General features: G+C 43.8%; 1 protein-coding gene across 1 annotated transcript; it reads left to right on the top strand.

Annotated features, from left to right (window-relative positions):
- Window positions 1-1,510: 1,510 nt before the first annotated feature.
- Plekha3 (pleckstrin homology domain containing A3) lies at window positions 1,511-22,492 on the top strand. The gene is made up of 8 exons (XM_051184410.1): window positions 1,511-1,696; window positions 5,956-6,072; window positions 8,586-8,741; window positions 11,746-11,882; window positions 12,280-12,444; window positions 16,079-16,122; window positions 18,579-18,691; window positions 21,367-22,492. Exons 1-8 carry the CDS (start codon window positions 1,657-1,659, stop codon window positions 21,489-21,491), a joined length of 897 nt encoding a protein of 298 aa, XP_051040367.1. The 5' UTR covers window positions 1,511-1,656; the 3' UTR covers window positions 21,492-22,492.
- The last annotated feature ends 1,870 nt before the right edge of the window (window positions 22,493-24,362 follow it).

Here is a 24,362-nt window from a genome sequence, read left to right as displayed (position 1 = left end):
ATCCCCCTCTCTTTTTAGAATGGAAACCTTAACAAATAGCCTAAAAGTCGAGTTTTACAACGCATAGACTATATGCCATTTATTGGTTCTCCATCTGCCATTAAATTCATCAAGTGAGTATCTAGATTATCCTATTCAGTCAGCCTTCCCTGAGGGGGAAGTCAGGCATTTCACTACTTCAATACTGAGCCCGTTTATCCGGTGGTTTGGAATTTGCAAAACTTTCTAGATCTTAAAATTAGTGTCGAGGGTGTAAAGGTGTTGATTTCTTTCAAGTGAGATTTCTTTAAAATTTTTTTTTAATTTTTTTTCAAATAAAAATATCTAAGGGAAAACCTTTTACTTGGAAACAAAACAAAAATACAAAGCTTGGTTCCATCTTAACCTTCCTTTTCTTTCCTTTTTTCGTGACAGGGTTTCACTATATATCCTTGGCTGGCATGGAGTTCACTATGTAGACCAGGCTGGCCTCGAACTCACAGAGATCTGACTGCTTCTACTTCCCTAATGCTGGGATTAAGGGCATACATCACGATATGCAGCATGAGAAACACTGAAAGAAAATTTCTGTGTGCGTGAGTGCGTGCGTGCGTGCGTGCGTGCGTGCGTGCGTGTGTGTGTGTGTGTGTGTGTGTGTGTGTGTGTGTGTGTGTGTGGTGGTGAGGAAGATGCTTGTGACTCGGTCCACGTATAGAGGTCAAAAGACAATTTACAGAAAAGGGTTCTCCTTCCACTATGTCCCAGGATGGGACATCAAGCTTGATCATCAAGCTTCCAGAGGCAAGCGCTCTATCTGGAAGCCCGCAACCCTGGCCAACCCTCGCTCCATGTTTCCTGTAAAGACCTCCTTGAAGAACCTCACCATCCTGCATACTACTTTTATATCCTATCCCTCTTGCCCCCCCCCTTTTTTTAAGGGGTCTCACGCTGTAGTCCAGGCTGACCTTTTGGCATCTTCTCTAGAATCCTGGGATTACAGGCCTGTGCCACTGCTGCCAGTTTGTCCTAGGAAATAACTCCCTACCCCTGGGTATGAACCCTGGAAGCGCAAAGAAACGAGAAGCTCTTGATTTTATCCAGTAAGATTGGAATGAGGCGAGGCCTAAATCACCGCCGCCGGGGACAGGGTGACCCTGGAGTTCGTGCCTGGAGGGTCGGGATGCTGGGGAGGTGGGGCGCCCGGGAAATCGTGGAGACTGGGATCCGGGAAGCGCGGAACCGGGAACCGCTGAGCCGCCCCACGAGAGCGCGCGTCGCAGCCTCGGGCACGCGGCCGTCCCAGAGCCCCGCCGCCGGGGAGGGGTTTCGCGGGCCGAGCCGGCCCCTTTCATCCAGGAAGTGAAAGCGACGTCGGGGTCAATGAAAACAAACCGGAGCCCGGGGGGGAAGCCAGGCGGGCGCGCAGGAGGGCAGCGCCGGGGCTCGTGGAGCGGCGGCGGCGGAGCGGCAGGGCGGCGGGCGCTGGGGTCGCCCCGGGGGTCGCCGCGCCGTTCCCGCTGGGGATGTCCGCGCCTCGCGGCCTCCGAGCAGCACGCGGCGCCCGCCGGCCGGGCCTCTGAGGGCCGCCGGGTCGGGGCGGAGGGCTGCGGGCCCGCGCCTCCGCAGCAGCGCGGCCGGCGCCGGGCCAGGAGGATGCGCGGCGCCGGGCTCTGAAGCATGGAGGGGGTTCTGTACAAGTGGACCAACTATCTCACAGGTACCGGGCGGGCGGCGCGTGGCGGCGGGCACCCTGGTCCTCGGTCACCTCCTCTCTGGCCACGGGACTCAGTTCCACTCCCGATCCCTCCTCCTCTGTCCCTCTTGGGGTCCATTCCCGTCCTCTTCGACGGGGAGTTCGAGACCGACCGCGCGCCATCCCGAGGATGGGACACGCACCAGAAACCTGCGTGGCCCCTTGTGCCTCGGGAGCAGTCCCCCTTTATCCTAAGTGTGTCTTTACAATGTCTGCTTTCGTCCACGCTCCGTGGACAACATTTTGTTAGTGTGTGTGAAATCATTTAGTTTAAAAATAATGTTTTCTGTATTCCTTTACATTTTCTTCCCACTGGTTTGGAAGTCCACTTGTTGAGGTTGTCTGAGCTCATCAAGTGTCGTTTGGGAAGCTATTCTCAGAGAATGTTCCTAGGGATTGGTTTTTAGTGAGTTTTGGGAATTCGGGTGATTGTGAGACATAGTGGGAAAAGCGCATTTCAACATCATGGGAGTGCGGGTCATGTGAGGAATAGTTGGAAATACAACACACAGAGAGCAGGCAAGTTTCAGTGGTGAGGTAGTTAGAAGAAATCTGTACAGAAATGTGATCAGCAGCTGATAACTGTCCCTGCCTGTGATAATAGCAGTCTGGCTTTTAAATGCCTTAAAGCCAAATCCTGTGTTCTGCGCTTTAACCAACACCAACCAAAGGAAAGTGTGTTCTTTCAGGATCCCTGTTGGCGAAGGCCCGGGTGGTGAGCAATTTTGTCCCGGAGGTACCTTCCAACTTCTGAATCCCATGATCTCACCAAACTAGAGGAGGCCTGGAACGTTAAGGGAAACTTGGGCAGTACTCAGATTCTTAGTCCTGAGGAACAGTCAGTATTCTGCTTACTGCCTACTTACTCTGCCCCAAGTATTGAGCCCTTTAGGCATTATATGAGGCACTCAATTCGTGTCCACCCGTCTTGTGGAATCTGCAGGTAAACCCTGTAAGGGCTAAATGCTTAGCTGTATCTGGTTAGAGCCAGATTTACCGTAGCAAGTGGTTTAATATTTGTAATACACTGATGTTTTCTGCTCAGATGAAAAGGCCAAATAATCATGTTAATGACATATTTTTTACTGGAAGCAGTAAAACGTTAGGCAGATACAAGCGTTTTCATTTGGGCAGGTGTGAGCACAGATGCTGGCTGAGGAGTGTTAGCTCTGAGTCCCACAGCCTCTGTGAGCTTGGACATGCAAATATTTTTGAGCACTCTGTCTTTGGAGGTAATGTCAGAGGAGTATTTTCTGTATGGCCCGAGCAATGGGCAGTTGCTGCCACGTTCAAGTTGGAAGGGAAATTTCACTTGGAGAGCAATGTGTTTTTGTGGGAGGTGTCCTCTTGTCTTGGACTGAGTACCAGCACATACTGTGGTTTTAGTTTTTAGGGTGCATTTTGCTTTAACATCTAGTTAGCATTGTAGAGTGGCTGAAGTGTTTTGTTTGGAATGATTCCATTTTAAAAATGTAAAGTTGGCTCGACAGGGTTTATTTTAGTATCTCTTGGGTCAGGAGGTCAGGAGGTCAGGATGAGCAGCTGTTCATACTGTGCTGGTGGTCTCTAGGGACTTCAGGGTAATAGTGTTAGTTCTGACTTTTCCTTTTTTTTTTTTTTTGGATTGCACTTGTTCCCTTAACATTTAGTAGCTTGAGAAAACTGCTTGTTTTTGGTAGAAACTGAAATAGAAAAGAACCTCCTATTGCTGTACTGTAAAAGTGTGAGCCAGTTAGAGAAAGTTAGATTAACTATTTCTTCAAAAAGGTGTGGAGAGACAATTAGCAGGCTTGATTAGACTAATACGCTCAACTACATGCCTTCCTTAGTTCCTACCAATTCTAAATGAATCATTTTGCTTACAGTTGGTTTTGGAGAGCTGTTGCATCATCATAGTGCAGTCACTCACAGTAATGCTTTTCGAAAAACTAAGTTTCTGTTACTGACCTAGGTGGGCCTGATGTCTGAGACTGTATTTTTACCACTTCCTCTTTATAATTTGCCATGGTGTTGTATTTGGAAAAATAATGTATTCACTAATTCATTCTTTTAGTTATTGTAGACATATGTTAAAAATTTTCTCCATAGTATTTTCTTGAACACGCATGGCAAGTGCTGTCACCCCCCCCCACAGCCTTTTTTTTTTTTTAACATTATTTGACATTTTTCTAGACTTTCCTTCATGAGTACTATATTTAAATTACTTCCATCCCACCCTTCTCTCCTTATTTATTTATATGTATGTGTCTGTGGGTGAATGTGTGGGTGCCCCTCACACTGGATCACAGGTGGTTGTGAGCTGCCGGATATGAGTGCTGGGAACTCAGAGCAGCGTGAGTCTCAGTAGTCTAGCAATCACTCCAGCCTTGAGAACTATGTGTTTTTTTTAAAGCACCTCTTGCATGCTAAGGCATCTTTATGCAGTGAGGAACAAGACAGTGTACAAATACCAAAAGAGTTTCCCTCCTAATTTGGCAACCTTCTCTAGGGAATGCAATGTTTATGCAAATATATTTTCCTGGGGCCAGAAGTTTGCTTGGTTTATCTTTCTGAACTGGTGGGTGTAATGTCCCTGTCTTCCTAAGAAGGTAAAACTTAACCTGTTTGTGCTGACTCAGTGTCCTATTGCTGTGGTAAAATTCCTTGACCAAAACTACTTAAGAAAGAGGGGTTTATTTTGGCTCACAGTTCAAGGTTGTAGTTCATTCTTACCGGGAGGTCACAGACGCCCAGGCTGTGACTAACATCATGTCAGAAGAGAGCGGCAAGGGCATGCTAGGACACAGCTCTATGTCCATTTTGTACCATCCATTGTCCCCTGACCTGTACACAATTAAGAAGGGTCTGCATATTTCAATTAATGATCAAGATAGCCCGCCTGGATGATTTTGTCAACTTGATAAAACTAACCATAACACAACATTGTTATTTCAAAAGTGTGGTGAGCCCTAAATTTTATGCTTTGTGTCAGTCTATAAGAATGAGGTTTTCTGTCTTGGTACTGTCTGATCCTAGAAGACACGAGCTGATGAATTGTTTAGCAGCCTCTGGTCAAAGTGTTCTATTGGTGGCATGTTTCATTCATTTATACTGTACTGTGACTTAATAGTGATGGAAAGAATAAGGGCAGTCACACTGCTTCCAGCATGGTCACTATGCTATTAGTTGATGACCTGCTTTTTATTAGTAGTGTGCTTGATAAGATTCCAGGGAACACGGAGTGAAGAATCCAGTCTTGAGGAAAGCCATCACTCTTGTTTACAGGCTTTGCCTTTGAACCAGGTCTGATAGGTGTGTGCTTTAACTGCTGAGGAAATGCCAGTGAGATGAATGATAGAATTTAGTAGCATTTCTCCCTAAGCTGTGTATGTAGCATCAGAGAAGGGTAGAGGGGTGGGTGGGAACCTGCTCTTTCTATAGGCTATCACAGCTGCCTAACAAGTGGCAATTTCTTTAGGTTTCCCTGTCTTCAAGGGCATTTGCTTAAAGACAGCATTTTCTATCAGGGCAGGGAGGTCACATTGCATACGTGATGGTTGGTCCACTTGTTCAGTGCACTTGTTTTGGAGAAAGAATTTTAGAGACTTATTATGATGTAAATATTTACTCTAGGTTAGCCACCAAGAATAGTAACAGAACTGGAACAAAACTTATGGTTTCTGTAAGTTTATTTTTTTTTTTTTCCCAAACCCAAAGGTTTTAAGTGCTGAAGGGACATTCACAAGTGGAAAATGCCACACCTGACTTCCTGTGATAGGGCACAGTCAGAAAGAAAACTATTATATAAAATTACTTTTAGGTGATGTGGCATGAATTTCATGTTTAGATTGGGTTCCATTCTTCATACATCTCATAATGCATATGCAAACCCCAAATCTAGCATCTGAAACACCACTGGTTCCAAACATGTTGGGAAAGAAATGCTACTTCTACTTTATAATTTGTTCTCATACTGGAAAGGGAGCAGTTATGCTGTGCTTGGGTGGAGCTGTGGTTGAGGCTGCATTGCATCTTTTGGGTAGTTCAAGAGAAGGTAATGAGTTAGAGCAAAAATAGCCTTTTCTTTATCTAGAAATAGCGGGACATTTTGGGCAGGTTTTGGCCATTAAAAATTTCACTGTGTGAATTTACTGAGAGTCCAGAATTAATGTGGCATGGTTGAAATCAGTTTTTTATGTGGTAAAAATAACTTATTAACCTGTTTTGGTTTCTGGCCTCCACAGGTTGGCAGCCTCGATGGTTTGTTCTAGATAATGGAATCCTGTCCTACTATGACTCTCAGGACGATGTGTGCAAAGGGAGCAAAGGAAGTATAAAGATGGCCGTCTGTGAGATTAAAGGTGAGCAAGCCTAGGGTTCTACAGCTTTGTCACAGTTTCAAGTCCTCTTTGTAAGGGATCAAGGATGGCATTCAACATTATTGAACACAGGTTTGCTATTCCTCCCTTAATGTTCCCTGCATTGAAGCTTCAGATGCTTTTTTTCTGCTTGACTTGATAGATAATTCTTGTAGCATCTAGATACTCTCTGTTCCACCTTCATGGTTGAAGCTGAACTCTGTTGGTGAAGTAGGCCTCCCTCTGGGGCTTTGGTAAAGTACAGAGTAGAGGTTAGAAGCTTGCTTTCTTGCCCACTGCAGCTGAATGTTTGGGGCTAACACAGCCCCAAACATTTCCTTTTCTTCCAAAATGGGGATAATAGAGTAGTAGGTCACGGTGTAATAATTTTGGAGATTTCACAGATCATGATCTGACCTTGTGTGTGGGTGAAGGTGGGTCGAATGAAATCAGATAAAATGATAATGAGATTTAAATTCCTCAAGGAGAACTGAAAGGGACACAACACTGGAATGTTTAGTTCCCTCCAGGCCTTTTTCATGTCCCTCACAGCTGGAGTACTTCAGTCCTGCCTGAGGGCTTGCTCAAAGCCATCAAACACCCAGGCACATCTTTTGTCTTTTGCATTTGCTTATTTGAGATTAATGTAGTGCACTACATTTTCCAGGGCTGGAGTCTACTTTGGCATGGTTTTATGATTATTCTCTTCCTTTCTTCCTTCCCTTCTCTTTCCCTCCCACCCTCCTTCCTTTTCTTTTCTTTCTTTTTTTCTCCTCCTTTCCTCTTCTTCCCCCCCTCTGCTTTGGGTTCATATTCTTTAGCTATAGTTCTGTTCCTTCATCCCAGACTCCCTAGTAATACAGCCCTTCCTCCTCCTCTTTTTTCCTCCTTTATCTCCTTTTTCTCCATTCCTTTCTCGTCTTCAACCTTTTTTTTGAGACAAGGTCTCTGTATGTAGCCTAGGCTGGCCTGAAACTCTGTTTTGCTTTGTCCTCCCATGCCAGGGTTATCATCATGTAAACATTATCAGCTTGGGGTAGATCATGATGTCCTGGGAGTTGTCTCCAAAGCGAACATGCCTGTCGTGTGTTTGTGTTGTCTGTTCACTTTTTAATTAAGAATTGTTACTGTTCTAATGGAAGAGTGTCACAGCTGATCATTCTTGTGTATTCACTGAATGAATGGGGCATAATTTTGTTCTTTATTTTTCGTAGACTAAAACATTTACCCATATTATCTTGCCACGTGCTTTTTGCTGAGGTCTGTGTAGGTCATTTTCTCTGTCCCCTACCACCCGTGAACATTTCAGAAGTGCTGCCTTATAAGCCAGCTTACGAACCAGTGTAGAAGTGTGTTTAAGAAGCACATCCAGAGAATTTCCATTCAGCTCTAGCAGGTGGCTATGAGAAAAGAAAATACTCATTTAGTAACTGGATCCAGGGCATTCTTGCACTTGGCTAGGCAGCTCTTATTAGATCCATTTAGTAGAGTCCCTATTTGCCCTAGAAATTTCTTGTTAATACTTTCCAATTCTTCACCCTTCCCACCTTGGCTGTAAACTCCCACCTTCCTTTGTTGTATTGGGGCGGTTTTTCTCCATTACTGTAATACCCTGTATATACCATAATGGACCCAAATAAAGTGTAGTGTGCATAATAATAAAATGTCAGGGACACATTCCCTAGGACTGGGGATGTGGCTCAGTGCTGGAGAGCTTGCTTCTTATATGTCATTTCTTTTTTAGGAGTCCTCTCTCAGGTCTTTGTCTTGTTTTCTGAGCTTGATTGTTTTTTATGTTGATTAATAGCCATTCTTTGTATAATGTGAGCTTGCAAATATGTCCTCCCACTTGGATTTTGTTTGATGGTCAAAATTCCAGCAGATATACATATACACATGTATGGAAATGTCACAGTAAATTAATGTGCAGAGAACTGTATGGATATGGCGGCACATACTTGTAATCCTAGTACTGGGGGGCTTAGAAGAAAGTGTGAGATAGCCTAGTTTTTGTAGTGAGTTCCAGGCCAGCCTCAGCTACATTGACACAGGTAGATTAATAAGCAAGTAAATGCCAAACAAATGAAAATAAAGGTCTGCTATAGTCCCCCTCCCTGTATTGAACTTGGTATTTAATTTCTCTGAGTAATGCTTTGTATTTGGGTTTAGTGATCTTGATGGTGTAGCCGCCATCCACCTGCCACTTCTCCCGGAAGCCATGACTTGGAAACATAATTTTTAACTTTCTTGCTGCCTCCAATGGCAGTGTTGGAATTCTAATATGAGTAAAATGAGTTGTCTATTTTACTGTTGCATGAATGCTGGCACCGTTTTGCCACCGCTGCCACCTTGGGTATCCGGGACAAGGTGGTTTCCGTGGTACCTCTGGGGCTTCTGAGAGAGTGGCCCTGATTGTGTTGTGTGTGTAGTTTACACGAATGAAGCATCTGATACTATGTGGTGTGACCCCTCCAAATGCTTTGAGTCTATAACTGCACTTTTTTGTGTCATCGCAGTCCATTCAGCAGACAACACAAGAATGGAATTAATCATTCCAGGAGAGCAGCATTTTTATATGAAGGCAGTAAATGCCGCTGAGAGACAGAGGTGGCTGGTCGCCCTGGGGAGCTCCAAAGCGTGTTTGACTGACACTAGGACTGCAAAAGAAAAAGGTGAATACAGGTTTCTTGTACAAATGGCTTTCTAGGCATAAACGAGCCTGTCCACTCTCAATAATCAGGGGGATATTAGTAATGTAGAAGTCTTCCATAAATGCATCACCTTAGTAAGAACTGTGTAAACAATGGGAAGGTCTCAGTTTAGGAGAATCAGTTGGTAAGCCAGTGCTTTGGCCAGGTGATACATTATGGGGTCAGTAAAGTGTTTCCAAGGAAGTTTAACCGTGTGGAAAACTGTGGTTAACTGGTCATTGAAAAAGTAGGAGGACCAGGATCTGAGTTCAGTGCCCAGTGCTCATGTAAACAACCAAGCACGGTGACACCTGCTTATAATCCCAGCCCTGATGAGCAGGAGATAGGAGGATCCCTGGGGCCCACTGGCCAGCCAGCCTAGTTTAATTTGTGGGCTCCAGGTCAGTGAGAGATCACATCTCAAAAGAGGCTGATACTTCAGCTTGTTCTTTGCACCCATGTATGCATATAGAGAATGTTTAAAAATTAAAAACAATATTAAGTTAATTTAGTGAAAAACTACTAAGTTTTAGGTGTTAGGAAATGCAGGAATTTATAATGATATTGAGCTACATTAAAGAAAATTATTGATAAAGTGTGGCTAGGATTAGGATAAGAAGTAGCTAAAAGATAGGCACAGTGCAAATATCTAGAGAGACCTGAATAAATAAAATTGTGTTACCTGTACAATAGAATATTATTTATCCTTAAAAAGAAAGAGGATTGTGGCATATGGTACAACATGGTAATTTTATTTAAAGACATAGTCTTAGTGAAATAAAATAAGCCTGTCACAAAAAGAGAAACATTGATTGCATTCATTTCAAATACCAAAGATAGTGAGATTTATATAGATAGAAAGAGTGAACTCAATTAGGATTATGAGGCAGGAGGATTTTCAGTTTGGGGCTAGTTGGGGCTGCATAATGAGACTGTCTAAATAAGTAAAGTAGGGAAAAAAGAAAGTAAAGTAGAAGAAAGAAAAATAGTGGAGTTAGTGCCTACATGGAGGAGGAATAGGCTAGTGTTTAGTGGTTTCAGAATTTCTGTTGGGAAAATAATGGCCATGGTTGCACAGCATTTGAATGTTCTTAATGTCATTGAACATACACAGAACAGGATAAATTTGTGCTGTGTATAAAATACACACACACACACACACACACACACACACATTAAAGGAACGAGCTGGAAAGATGGCTCAGTGAATAAAATGCTTGAGAACTGGAGTTTGGACTCCTGGAATCCACATCAAAGCTGAGTGGGTGTGGCTGCCTGCTGTGTTGATGCAGAAGGCTCCATTTGGAAGCTAGACTAGCTGAATGGGATACCCCAGATTGAATGAGAGATCTTGATTCACTTAATAAAGTAGAAGAGCAATCAAGGAGAGGCACCTGATGTCCTGATGTTAACCTCTGGCCTTGACACTTGTGTACTTGGATATGCATGCCACCACACACATGCATGGCACCCCTCCCCAACCCCCCCAAAAACGGAAAATACTTAAATTTTTGAAAGAATTGATTTAGATCAGATTTGCAGAGTCCTGCTCTGCTGTGTGTTTTCTTCCAGGAAGCAGCTCCCTGGCCTGGCTCGGCCACTTCTGAAAGTCCAGCATCTACTATGTAGCTGCTGTCTCCCCCCCCCCGAGCTTTTATTTTTACTTTAAAAGATTATGGCTAGAGAACAGCTGAGCTGCTGGCTGGATACGAAGTTTGTTCAGAGTCACTAAGGAGAAGGAAGTGAGTGCTGTGTTAAAAATCCCAAGAACTGTAAAATGTGGAAATGGGACCAAAGGAGATTTAGTAGATATTTATGTGGAACTGCTTTCCTTAACTAAAAGCCAGCAACTTCTGTGTGCTAAAATACACAAGAAAACTGGAGGGGAACTAATGGGGGGGGGTAAGCATTTGTGTTATATAGGTAGATGAAATACTGCCTTTAATATATTAGAACTTTAACAGATTATCAGTTTCTGCATTAAAAGTAAAACTAATATCAGAGCTGGAAATTGTATGAAGAAAAGACAAAAGCTAGTTCACAAAAGTAGAAGTATAGGCTTCAGTGGGAGGAAGTGAATAATGGAGTGGGAATGCTGTGTAATAAAACAGCCTTTGACCAGGCTAGCAAGGCGTCTCAGTGGGTAGAGAGCGGGGCTTGTACACAACTCTAGTGACCTGAGTACAATCCCTGGGTTTCCCAAGGTGGCAGCAACTCCAGAGGGAAGTCTTCTGCCCTCTTCACGTGTGTGTGTGTGTGTGTGTGTGTGTGTGTGTGTGTCTTTATATGTGTGTGTGTCCGTGATACACACACACACACACACACACACACGTACATGTTCTCTTTCTCCCTTTCCTTCCTACCCCCAAATAATATAAAATTAATTAAATAAGTAGCAATCTAAAAACACCCAGTTGTCACCACTTGTCTGTAGAAATCAGCCTATGTAAATTTCATGGCAGGTGTGTACCAGTTGTCTCTCCTGAATTAGGTAAAGAAGGAGAGGAGAGGTGTTTCTTAGGGTCGTACAGTTCTGCTTCAAAGATTTTACATCTCAAGCTGTAACCGTTTGTTTTTGTTGCCTCTGTGTAGGAGCTCATGTGCATGCATTCATCTGTGCATGCTTGTTGTGTGTTAGTACATGTACATGTGGAGGCCAGAGGCTTTTGTTGGAAGTCCTCCTTAGTTGTTCACCTTATTCTAACAGGGCCTTCAGCAGAACCTGGAGCCCAATGATAGGGGTACACTAGCTGGCCAGTAAGCCCAAGGATCCTACTATCTCCACCTCCCCAGTGCTAGGATTGTAGACCACCACTGGGTCCAACTTTTTATGTGGGTTTTAAAGATCCAACTTAGGTCCTCATATTTGTGCAGCAAACATATTGTCGACTGAGCCTCTGTTGCCTGCTTTAAAAATGGTTGTTTTATTGTATTACCAAAGAACATGAAAGTGACCTAATTGGATATTTATATGTGTTTCTTTTAGAAATAAGTGAGACCAGTGAATCTCTGAAAACCAAAATGTCTGAACTTCGCCTCTACTGTGACCTCCTAATGCAGCAGGTTCATACAATCCAGGAATTTGTTCACCACGATGAGAGTCATTCATCTCCTAGTGTAGAGGTATTGTCAAGGGGACACATTTGCTGGGGATTGTACTGCACCACATACTGCCCTGGGGCTTCCTTAGCCACTCCTAGGATGACAGAAACATCCTTACTGAGTTACTCACAGTTGTTCAGAGCGTTCTGAATTCTGTCTCTGCTAGAGGCAAGAATCAAAGCAACTCATGTCTCCAGGGAGTCAAGGCCTGTCTCAGCAGCCAGTAGTTGGAGACTAGGCTCAGGAAGAAGCACTCTGGCCTGCGTTCTCTGGGCCAATTGCACGAATACAGTAGATAACTTCTGGTTTTTCTTTTAGTGATAAAGTCTTAGCTTTAATTTTCTCGCTTGATTCTCAGGATGTGCCTGGTTTCATGATTGAGTATGAGTCTTCTCAGTCTTTATTTGTCATTTTTCAGAACATGAATGAAGCCTCGTCCTTGCTTAGTGCCACCTGTAATACATTCATCACAACTCTTGAGGAATGTGTGAAGATAGCCAATGCCAAGTTTAAACCTGAGATGTTTCAACTGCCTCATCCGGATCCCTTGGTTTCTCCTGTGTCGCCTTCTCCTGTTCAGATGGTTGGAATTTCTTGTTTTTCTCCTAGGGATATAAAATATTTACATTAAAGTCAATTATTTTTGTGGGTTTTGTGTGTGTGTGTGTGTGTGTGTGTGTGTATGTGTGTGTGCACACGTGTGCGTGTTGGTGTGTTGCACATGCATACATGTAGATTGGAGTTCACTGTCAGATGTGCTCTGTTGCTTTCTTTTTAGCTTATTATTACTATTTTTTTTTTTTTTTGAGACAGTCTCTTACTGAGCCTGGAGCTAATCAATAGTCTAGATTGGTGAGCTCTGGATATCAATCTCCTTACCTGTGTCTGTTTGCAGATGCACACCGCCATGCCTGTCTCCTTACCTGTGTCTGTTTGCAGGTGCACACCGCCATGCCTATCTCCTTACCTGTGTCTGTTTGCAGATGCACACCACCATGCCTATCTCCTTACCTGTGTCTGTTTGCAGATGCACACCGCCATGCCTATCTCCTTACCTGTGTCTGTTTGCAGATGCACACCGCCATGCCTATCTCCTTACCTGTGTCTGTTTGCAGATGCACACCGCCATGCCTATCTCCTTACCTGTGTCTGTCTGCAGGTGCACACCGCCATGCCTATCTCCTTACCTGTGTCTGTCTGCAGATGCACACCGCCATGCCTATCTCCTTACCTGTGTCTGTCTGCAGATGCACACCGCCATGCCTATCTCCTTTCCTGTGTCTGTCTGCAGGTGCACACCGCCATGCCTATCTCCTTACCTGTGTCTGTCTGCAGATGCACACCGCCATGCCTATCTCCTTACCTGTGTCTGTCTGCAGATGCACACCGCCATGCCTATCTCCTTACCTGTGTCTGTCTGCAGGTGCACACCGCCATGCCTATCTCCTTACCTGTGTCTGTCTGCAGATGCACACCGCCATGCCTATCTCCTTACCTGTGTCTGTCTGCAGATGCACACCGCCATGCCTATCTCCTTACCTGTGTCTGTCTGCAGGTGCACACCGCCATGCCTATCTCCTTTCCTGTGTCTGTCTGCAGGTGCACACCGCCATGCTTATCTCCTTTCCTGTGTCTGTCTGCAGGTGCACACCGCCATGCCTATCTCCTTACCTGTGTCTGTCTGCAGATGCACACCGCCATGCCTATCTCCTTTCCTGTGTCTGTTTGCAGATGCACACCGCCATGCCTATCTCCTTTCCTGTGTCTGTTTGCAGATGTACACCGCCATGCCTATCTCCTTTCCTGTGTCTGTTTGCAGATGCACACCGCCATGCCTATCTCCTTTCCTGTGTCTGTTTGCAGATGCATACCGCCATGCCTATCTCCTTACCTGTGTCTGTTTGCAGATGCACACCGCCATGCCTATCTCCTTTCCTGTGTCTGTTTGCAGATGCACACCGCCATGCCTATCTCCTTTCCTGTGTCTGTTTGCAGATGCACACCGCCATGCCTATCTCCTTACCTGTGTCTGTTTGCAGATGCACACCGCCATGCCTATCTCCTTTCCTCGGTGGTTTTGCACACCACCGAGATCTGAACTCAGATATTTAGTGGCAGGCACTTTACTGACAAGTCACAGTCTCAGCCTCTCTTCTATTGAACCTGGCCATTCTTTTCCTTTCCTTTTTAAGAGTGGAAATGGAAAGTGGGGAGGGAGTAGTCCACAGACTGAATTGCTTTTGTCTGTGATGGTAATGTGTCCGCTTAGCTGAAGAGCTCAGCACATGCAATAATGTCTTAGCCTACTTTGAATGGTCTGAGAATGGCCTGCCTTCCCACTCTGCATCCATTTGCCTGTGTGTCCAGAAGGCATTATATATAGTGGTGTGTGTTTGTGTGTGTGTGTGTGTGTGTGTGTGTGTGTGTGTGTTGCAGTAAAGGAAGTTAGGCATGTGTCTGCTTGATAAAAGCTTTGGAAGAGAGTGATGTTTTACTCTCGAGGGGTTCTATTAAGCAAAGGATGAAGCTTCCAGTGGGAACTGTTCTGCATTCAGCGCTTGCGTTTGAATTCTCTGAGTAGGCTGCTTGCTAACTGCTCCAGTCCTTCATTTGTGACATGTCTTCTGTGTCAGAAGGTCATCGTGAAGGATCTGAGCCACGTAGTAGTAGGCGTTTTATGTTAGGTTCTTGATTACTCTGCACACCAAGAACTCTCTATTGGGGGTGGTGAACTCCCTGTGCCTTCCCTGCTATTAAATTTTCTCTGGCGTGCCAGGAGGAACCTGTGCTAAGATCAGGTTTGAGAGCATGGCGTTGTTTCCCTTGAAGTATGCTTGGGAGCCTGTTGGTAGGAAGAGGCTATGGCTTCACCGTTGCTGGATGATCATTTGTGAGAAGAGGGCCCAGCTCACTCCTGTGCTCTCCACCCACCCCAGTTCAGTTGTGGAGAAGGAATAAAGAACGTAGCCTATATTTATTTAGGTTCCGTTTTTATCATGACCATTGGACACTGTTAAGTGTCCATAAAGAATTTTGGTCAGATGAACTGGGGATGTTTCCACTGATTTAGGGAATGAGATTTTATTGTCTTAGTCTAGCAGAGATCCTTTGCTAGGATTTCTCAGCACCTCTTTCATGCGGAGTATATTGTGGGGGCCAGCAGGCGGGTGTCAGAGCCCTGGGAACTGTGGTGTGAGCTACTGGGTGCGGGTGGGGTGCGAACGCCAGTCCTATCTGTGAGCTGCATTCCCACAGGCTGCTGAGCTGTGTCTGTAGACCAGTGAACAAGGATGTGACTGTGGTGGGGCATGTTAGTGTACAGCTGTGTCTTCATACCGTCCCTGTAGCTTTTGGACTGGAAATGTCTGTTTGTCACTTCAACTGGGGCTTGGCAGCTAGCAGCTGAAGTTGCACACTCAGGAAGCATTTGTACAGCATGTTAGGTGTGGGCCTGCATACATAAAGCATGCTAAGCCTTTCGGACAGACAGCTTCTCTGTCACCTTGTTAAGCTGAAATAACTGTTTGACTTGTGCTGCCCTTCCTCGATTTTCTGGTGGGCGAATTGCATCTTCTAAATTATGCATTCTGCTTAACTAGACTCCTTTTCTTTTTAACATCCTGGCATTCTACTTTTATAGTTTCAAGGCTTGGACTGGCCTGTGTGTAGTGGGCAAACACTCACTGAGCTTACATGCTTAGCCCGCTGATTGCTTACATAAATGCTTTAGAGACGGACCTATTTGAGGTTTAGGGTTTTTCTGAGCTCTGTAAAGACTAGACTTACCAATGTTGCCCTCCATGAAAGCTACACTGACGCATTCGTGTGGAAGCTGCCTAAATAAGGAATGGCAGAGAGGAGCTTTACCACCACATCCTAATTGTGCCCTTTAGAACATTTGTTAAGAGTGTTTTCATTCTTAAAAATGACTTTTAGATTAGTTATGTATAAGCTGTTCTTTATACTTCAATATATTATATAACACACACACATACATAATTAGAAGTTTAGTATTTTTTCAGTATGTTGAGAAATTTTCAGTTAGTAATTATTAGGGAGAAACTGTGATATGTTTAGGTTGTTACTTGAGTCTGTAAAAGGTAAGTGTTTTTTTCCGGGCATCTGTTTATCTGAATCAGTTTATGTTAGTTATGATAATGAATTGGAGGTGCATTATTCTTTTTGACTAAACATTTTCCTCTCTTTTACATTTCTAGATGAAACGTTCTGCCAGCCACCCTGGTTCCTGCAGTTCAGAGAGGTAGACTAACCATTTCTTCTGACTAAATTCTGTGTGGAGAATGCCTCCTTGGGGAAGTTCTTCAGGCCAGTGCCAGCTGTTGTGGCTGTCAGTTTTGTGGAGTAGGCCTGGTTTGGTTTATTTCTTCACAATCTTTGTGTGTATTGCTTAGTTCTTGTGTCAGGGGCTGGCTTCAGAAAGGAAATGTACATCTAAGAATTAAGTCAAAGGTGGTTCCGTGCGCTGGCTGTCATGTTTCTCAGGTTTATATCTAGAGCCACTGAGAAAGCTTAGCAGGCAAATGTACTTGCCACCAAGCAACAAGTTATGTAAAAAGGAAATAATGAAATATATCAAGTGGCTAGAAAGAAATTTGTATTTGAGTGTCTACAACTAAGGACTTTTTTGGGGGGAGGGTTCAGACAGGGTTTCTCTGTAGCTTTGGAACCTGTCCTGGAATTAGCTCTGTAGATCAGGCTGGCCTCAAACTCACAGAGATCCGTCTGCCTCCTGAGTGCAGGGATTCAAGGCGTGTATTACCAACGCCTGGCCAACTGAGGATATTTATTCTTAGCCTTTTATATTGTCATATATCCATGCCAGGCTGTTACTAAGAAAGAGCTCACTGAAAGAGAGAAAGCAATATTCATATCAGACTGGAAAATTCACCTTCCATGTAGGTCTTGCCAGTGCCTAAGCCATGCTCTTCTTGGTGACTGGGCTTGCCATCTTCTGTTCTTTGGAAAGTGATGAAATCAGTTTTCTTCACCATGTTTCGCTATGCTGTTAAGTATTGAGCCTTGTTATTGTTGAATTAATCTGCTCAGAGGAAGCCAGTAATTCATATATACCCAGGCCCGGCAGGGAATGAAGCATTTTAACATTCAGACTTTATAGAACAATGGAAGCTAAGTCATTTGACATGACATCAAACATTTTGATGATAGAAAGGTTTCTAAGCTATATTTTATGCTTTCCTCCCCCTTGGACAGTAAGTTATAAAAAGGTTAAATAGTATTTTTCCTTGGACAGTAAGCTATAAAAAGGTTAAATAGTATTTTTCCTTGGACAGTAAGCTAAAAAGGTTAAATAGTATTTTTCCTTGGTATGCCAAGGTTGTACAATGCTGCTGAGTCCTCATGAAACAGATGTTGAGCTGCTCTCAGGTGGTAGTGATTTGCTTTTGTGTTTGCATGTGTAGACTGGAGTTTCTAGGAGCCAGTGCTCTTAGCTGCTGAGCCCTGCCTTCAGCTCCTAGACTGACTTTTAAAACTGTTTTGTTTTGGTGACAGGGTCTTTGTGTAGCACAGGCTGTTCTCAAACTGGACATAGTCCAGCGTGCCTAATCCCAATCCTCCTGCCTTTACCTCCTTGGTGCTGGGAGTAAAGTGTGAGCCACCAGGCCTGGATAATGCAGTGCTGGGGTTCAAGCTCAGGGCTTTGTGCATGCTGCGTAAATAGCCTACCAACTAAGCTCCATACTTAGCCCCAAAGCATGTTTTGTCTCTAGCCCCCACTTCACCACTTTTTTCTTCTGTTTCTCTGCCGGTGAGTTCACGTCTGAACATTTCTGAACTTTTGGCACCCTCCTTCAGTCTGCCCTTTTCACCAGTTAAAGGTTGACGCTAGATATATGCACTTGTGAAACCTAAGAACATTCTCAGGTATTTGCAGGCCACCTATGTCGACTGCCCCTCTGGACCCTCTTCCTAGAAGCATGGCTTTGTTCTCCTTTCTCATTTAGCACCTGGCCTCTGAGTTTGCCTGCCCACCCATGTTCCAGGCAGACCTGCCTGCCTGCACACCTCCCATCTAAATGAGCAGCACGTTGCTAACAAAGCAGATTAAGCCTCAGGGGAGTTTCTTACTTGATTTTTGAGATAGGGTTTCTCTGGGCTGTTGTAGAACTTGGTATGTGGACTGCCCCACCCACGGGGCAGTCAACAACGAGCTAAGAAACACCTAGGGGGAATCGAAGGACAAGGGATAGAAAGAATGACAGCAAGTCAATATTCTGATCAAGCTGACAAATTTTATTTTCTCAGGGGAGGCTTATATGGGGCAGGATGTGAGCAGAGTTTGCAAGTAGGCAGGATGAAAGGGTCAGTAGAAGGAATGCCCTGAACTAATCTTTAACTGGCTGTAAAACTGTAGCAGGAGGAATATCCTGAGCTATTCTTTAACTGGTTGTAAAACTGCAAGCCTGTATCTAGGAATGCTCTCCTGCTTATTTCTTAAGAGGCTGTAATTTTCTATCTCAGAGGCCTGAGGTAGTGAGGATGGTGATGGTCCCCAACAGTGGACCAGGCTGGCCTTGAACTCTTGGAGATTCTCCTGCCTCTGCCTCCTGAGTGCTGGGATTATAGGTGTGCACCACTATGCTTGGCCTCAAAGAGAAGCCATTTAAAATCCCAGTCAAGAAAGAATCTTTTTGTTGTTTGATGCCCAGAACTTAATGTTTTCTATTTAATGTGCAGGGGCAGCTGTTCCATCAAAGAAGCAGCCTCTGGCCTTCACAGACTTCCTCAGCGCCGCCGCAGAACCTACTCAGACACAGACTCTAATGATGTTCCCCCTGAAGACCCAGAGAGTGAGTTCCACAGCTTCTGTCTCTTCCACTACTTCAGCACTACTGCTCCAGGTTCCTGTAGTTTCTGGGACTGAAATACACTGTCTCTGGATGTCATTGGAACACTATACTTTGCTTTTAGGCGAATTCATCAGAGGGAAGTGAACCCCCACAGCCCACAGCTGCTCCTGTTCTCTTCCCAATAGCTTTGGTATTTTGTGTATGTGGTTAAGAGGTGCTGAAGATCATTGGGAGATATTTTATCTCAGACATTTTTATTGACTGTGTCTTTATTACCACTAGGTTTCCATTTCAAAGTGTGATAGAAAAATCATTAATTACAGGTAGAATTCTAGAGGAAATAAAGGTCGGAAATCAGAAAGATCAGCCATGCTGTGTTATTTATCTACCTTAAAATGGCTAAAGAAAGCAATTTTTTGTTGTTTTGACAACTGATCTCTGTACCTTTTCCCCCTTGTTTCAGAGGCAGCAGACTGTCATTTCAGGAGACCCTAGGGATTTCTGTTGAGATTTGTGCTTACGTAAGGAGCAAGGTCTTTCACAATGTGTCAGTGTCAGGATGTACCCCATTTGATTGCAAGGACCATGGTTTCCAGTGTCGTCTTACACATAACATCTCACCTGTTAAGAGTCCTTACCTCCCATGGAGTATGTTCTTTGGATGTCAGTTATATGGAATATGGATCTGATTCCCTATGGAAATGACATAGTAAATGGTAGTTAGGTTCTCCAGACAGCCAGGTCACAGAGTAGGAAGAACTGCCTTTGTGGTTTTGAATAGATGAGAAGACAACGGCCTTTCTTTACTCACCTAGAAACTAAGCAGGCTCTGTTGGAGGAAGAGGTAGTGTAGATGTCAGTGCATTTAATTCCAAACAGAACCTTTGACCACTTTCTTCTTCTTCTACTGCATTTGTGTGTGAAGCATATGCAGATTTACATATGTGTGTGTGTGGGGGGTCAAGGTTGAGTTGATAGTCTTCATTACACTTTGTTTGCTTTCTTTTTTGGGGTGAAGGGTGGGCATTGAGACAGGGTTTCTCTGTGTAGCCCTCACTTTGTAGACCAGGCTGGCCTCCAAGTCAGAGACTGCCCTGTCTGCCTCCTTACTGGGATTGAAGGCTGCGCCCGGTTTTCACTTTCATTCTGAGGCAGGGTCTCTAATCAAACCCAGAGCTGACAAATATGGCTAGTTTCAGTAGCCAGCTGGTTCTGCTTATAAAGCAAGCACTTTACTGCCAAGCCATCTCCTTAGCCCATTTTTGTTTTCTGTATAACTCTCTCTGGCTGGCTTATAATCTATTATGTAGACTAAGCTAACCTTGAACTTTTGGCTATCTTCCTGCTTCTACAGGCATGGGGTTATGGGCATGCACTACCATATGACTTATTTTCACATATTTAGAAGGCAAAGACATTCACTAACTTAGTTTTTAGGAGTGTTTCAAACATGTCACACATAGAGATATATGTATGTGTCAGTTTAGCATAAAGCTTCTGCTTTGGCAAGGTGTAATGTATCCTTAAATTTCTTTCTGTTTAATGATTTAGTTGACAAAGCAGAGGATTAGTATATTTTATATATTAGTGTATTATATAAGATCATTGGTAGATACTTTACCTCAGTATGTTAGTATTAGGTATATTGCAATCATCAGTTGACATGTAGCTCAAGTTGGTCTTGAACTCTGGGTTTCGGAGGTTGACTGAATTCCTGATCTTCCTGCCTCCATCTCCTGACTCTTGGGACCACAGGTGGTCACACCATGCCTGATTTATTCTGTGATGGTGCTTAAACCCAGGGTCTCTCCTGAGTGTCGTCTGCCATTGCGCCCACTCAGGTCCAGCCAAAAGTTGTTACATGGCAATACTCTTCTTGTGAGGTGCTTTTGGTTTTGGACATTTGCTTTTGAAGATCAGAAAAGTAAAATGATAAACCAGGTGCAGAGTGGCTCTTGGGAGGCTGACTGTTGTGAGTTTGAGGTCAGTTGGAGGCCCTAGGCTACCCTGGGCTATAGACTGAGACCTTGTCTCAAAGAACAAGACTTAAGTAAGAAGTAAGTAAGTAAATACATACAATAAAAGAAACAAAAGTGTGTGTGTGTGTGGGGGGGGGGGGAGCCTTGGTAAATCCAAGCAGCATATGGAAGTGTGACTACTTACTCTGGAATGGGATGCTACTGGGCCCTGTTTGCTTGAGCCTCACTGGCAGTTGTGAACTGTGTGGAAAAGGGAGCTCCCAACATAAGAAGTCTTTCTAGTTTTGCTCAGAAAGGCTTAGTTCTGTGATTGTGTGATCTTGGAAAAATCCCATAGTGTTTTTGGAGTCTGTTGGTAAGAAGGTACTAACAGCATAAGGACCACCGATCATGCTGAAAAGGCAGTGACCAGGTTAAATTCATTTCATCAGGTTGATGGCACATCGTGTGCCAGCCTTGCTTGTGGCAATGACCAAAACAAGTCCCTGCCTCCGTTTATTACACCATGTTCCTCAGGAGCACTGGCATTTGTCCTTATGACTGTCAGTGTGAGAAAAGGGGGTTTCTCTATCAAATGAGCAGATGATTATCAGGAACCTAGTGAAATTTTGTTTCTGTGAACAGAGCTGAGATGGTCTTTCATAGAAGCCCAGTCAGCATTGCTTAGATGTTTAACTTGCCAATCACTTTTCACAGGACCTCTTCACTGTTCAGGAAACACACTTAATGGAGATTTGGCATCAGCAACCATTCCTGAAGAAAGCAGACTTCTGGCCAAGACACAATCTGAATCTGAAGAACCTCTTCCACCCTTCTCCTGAGGAAACGGACACGTCCAGCCTCCTCTGAGTGTTGCTATGCAAAAGCTGCTGTAATTAAACTCTTTCTGGGGTAGCTTCCCCTCTCCTTAGGATTTCTCTGCACTTTATAGAATATTGTAAACAAACAACCCACATACTTTTGAAGTGTATTTTATCTTTCTATAGTTTACTTGCAAGAGTATTTTCCTAATAACTTCACAGTATGAATGTGCATCTTTTTTTTTTTTTAAACAAATGATGGTGTAACATTTTGACATCCATAAGGACAAATGTAGATATTTTTCTAAAAAACTGTGAGGGACTGGCAGCTTGGTCAGTGTGTATTGTACTATATAAATATGAAATCTCGTCAGGTTTGTTTTGACAGAAATGTGATAGATGTAACTTGTGCCATGGACCAAAAGGTCACTTCACCCCAGCTTCAAATTAATTACCATAGCAGCTTGATGGTGATTGGATTGTATTCCTTTAAGCAAAAGAAGGAAACACTGTTCTGAAGGTCTTTAGCCCAAATACCATGACTTATTGAATACTTAAAAAGAGTCAGACTTTGCTGTCCTTCGTATGTGAAGTTGACACTATTGATTGTCAACACCAAACATCAGGTTACAGTGTTTAATTTTTATTTATTTATTTTCTTACTGCATCAAAAGATGATCATGTCCTAACTATTGTGACCTTCCCAATTTAAAATGTATATGCATTGTTGTCACGTATGTCATTCTAAGAGAGGCAAGTGTCTCGGCGACCTCGTTCCCCTACACCAGAGAAATAAATGGCTTTCAATGGAAAAGGATTTTAGTGCTTTTTTTTTTTTTTTTTTTTTTTTTTTAAAAAATAGGAACAAAGCTGCTGTTGTAAGGTATGATTTGCAGCTCTTTGGCATATCTAGAGACATTTTTAATTTATGAATATTTATACAAGAAAGTAATTCTGTCAAGATGACTGTTCTGTATCATTTGAGAATGGCATTATTTAATTAAAGAACAATTTGCATTTTTTGGTTAGTGCCTGTCATATCTATTACCAGTGTTTGCCCTGTAATTTGGTTTTCTTTTAAGTTACTTTGGGGTGATGGTCTTACCCCAGAGTTTGAATGAACAGCACTTTAACAAAAACTGGCTTCGTGTTTTTTAAGTTAGTCAGTCATATTTAATAAATGTGGTTTTTACATTCAAATTCATCATCTTATATATTGTATCTTTTACATTCATAGGTATTCTGTCTAGTCTATTAAATACTATTAGTGTTCTTTATTGGTTTTTATTTTGTTTCAGTGTTCAGACCTACAGGTGAACATACAGCAATCTTATGTTTAGATTATATATCCTATTAGTTTAAATGGTAGCCAAATATTTAGTAAATACTTGATATTTACTGAGGTGACAGAAACTCACAGGGCAGGAACCTGGAGGCAGGAGCTAATGCAGAGGCCATGGGGATGCTGTTTATTGGCTTGCTCCCCAAGGCCTGCTCAGCCTGCCTTCCTACAGAACGTAGGACCACTAGTCAAGGGATGATATCACCCACCATGGGCTGGGCCCTCCCCCATCAGTCACTAATTAAGAAAATGCCTTACAGCTGATCTTAAGGAGATATTATTTTTCTTCATTGTAGTTCCCTCCTTTCAGATGACCGTAGTTAATGTCAAGTTGACATAAAACAAGCCAGGGCAGTTGTGTTGGGTTATTTCCACGGGACAAGTCTAGAAGTAGATTCTTAGTGCAGAATAATATTCACTTTCATTACCATGACAACACCCTACCTTAAACATTCTGAGGACTCTCAGGAGGCCATTCCCTCGAATCAGCCCTAAGCAATCAGGCAGAATATTTTGTTAGGATACTTGAGGCATAGACAAAAATGTGTGTTTTGTTTTTACTTTACGACCCAGTGATAGAGTTTGTAGAAAACTCTTGCCTTCACTGCCGCTTGGTCAGGTAGGCTCCCTATTTCCTGGCCCTTGTGAGGGGACGAGGTATTGCAAATGAGGTTTTGGTGTTTCTTTTTTAAACAGGGAATAAACTGAAGGGATTTTTGCTGTTGTCTCTGCTTTAGAACTATGACCTTCCAAGTGGGACAGAGCCCAAGCCTCTTCACCCTAAACAAGGACTGTCTCTTGCCCTTTCATTACAAAGTAGCTTTGGCTTTTGGGGTGACAAGGTACTTAGCAGGACATTGTAGAGCAACAGGCCTGGCTTCTGAAGACCCAGAAACCCAGGTCCAGCTCACTGATTGACTTTGGGCCTATGCTCGTTAGCTGTTGTTAACTTGACACAAACTAGAATGACCTGGGAGGAGGGATCCTCAATTGAAGAACTGCTTCTACCAGGTTGGCCTGTGGACGAGTCTGAGGAGCATTTTCTTGATTAAAGGAACGATGTGGGAGGGCCCAGCTCACAGCGTGTGGAGCCACCCTTAGGCAGGTGGTCCTGGGTTGTTTGAGAAAGCCTCTGAAGCCGCCCTGCAGTCTGCCTCAGTTCCTTCCTTGAGTTCCTGCACTGGCTTCGCGGGATGGATTGGGATCCGGAACTGTAAGTGAAACATCTTTTCTTGCCCTAAATTGGTTTTGGTCACAGCAAACCGCAACAGAAATGTTAGTTATAGACACTGGATTCCCGTGTTCTTCTGCTGTCTGCCTTCTCTTCTGTGGGTACCGCCATTGACTGAGTTCTCCGTGCGTGGACCTTGTTTATACTGACAGTTAGGTTTCCTGTGTACTCGTTAGCCAGATGAGTCTGCTCATGTCTTCCTCCGACTTGAGTTGTACTACGTAGGGAAGTGTCGGATGGGGGAGGGGAATAGCTGGCTCTCATCATGGATGCGGATCAAGTTTCTCAGTGGATTGGGCAACTAGTAGCACCTTTATTC

Source organism: Phodopus roborovskii, unplaced genomic scaffold, assembly GCF_943737965.1.
Source record: "Phodopus roborovskii unplaced genomic scaffold, PHOROB, whole genome shotgun sequence".
Taxonomy (NCBI): domain Eukaryota; kingdom Metazoa; phylum Chordata; class Mammalia; order Rodentia; family Cricetidae; genus Phodopus; species Phodopus roborovskii.
The sequence above is the reverse complement of the archived record's forward strand: the minus strand, read 5'-3'. Positions and strand labels throughout refer to the sequence as shown.

Bases quoted from the DNA above. Each gene is read 5' to 3' on its own strand.
- Plekha3 (XM_051184410.1), top strand. From the start codon at position 1,657: ATGGAGGGGGTTCTGTACAAGTGGACCAACTATCTCACAG. The intron at 1,697-5,955 runs GTACCGGGCGGG...TGGCCTCCACAG, and splicing joins GTGGACCAACTATCTCACAG to GTTGGCAGCCTCGATGGTTT. The intron at 12,445-16,078 runs GTTGGAATTTCT...TTACATTTCTAG, and splicing joins CGCCTTCTCCTGTTCAGATG to ATGAAACGTTCTGCCAGCCA.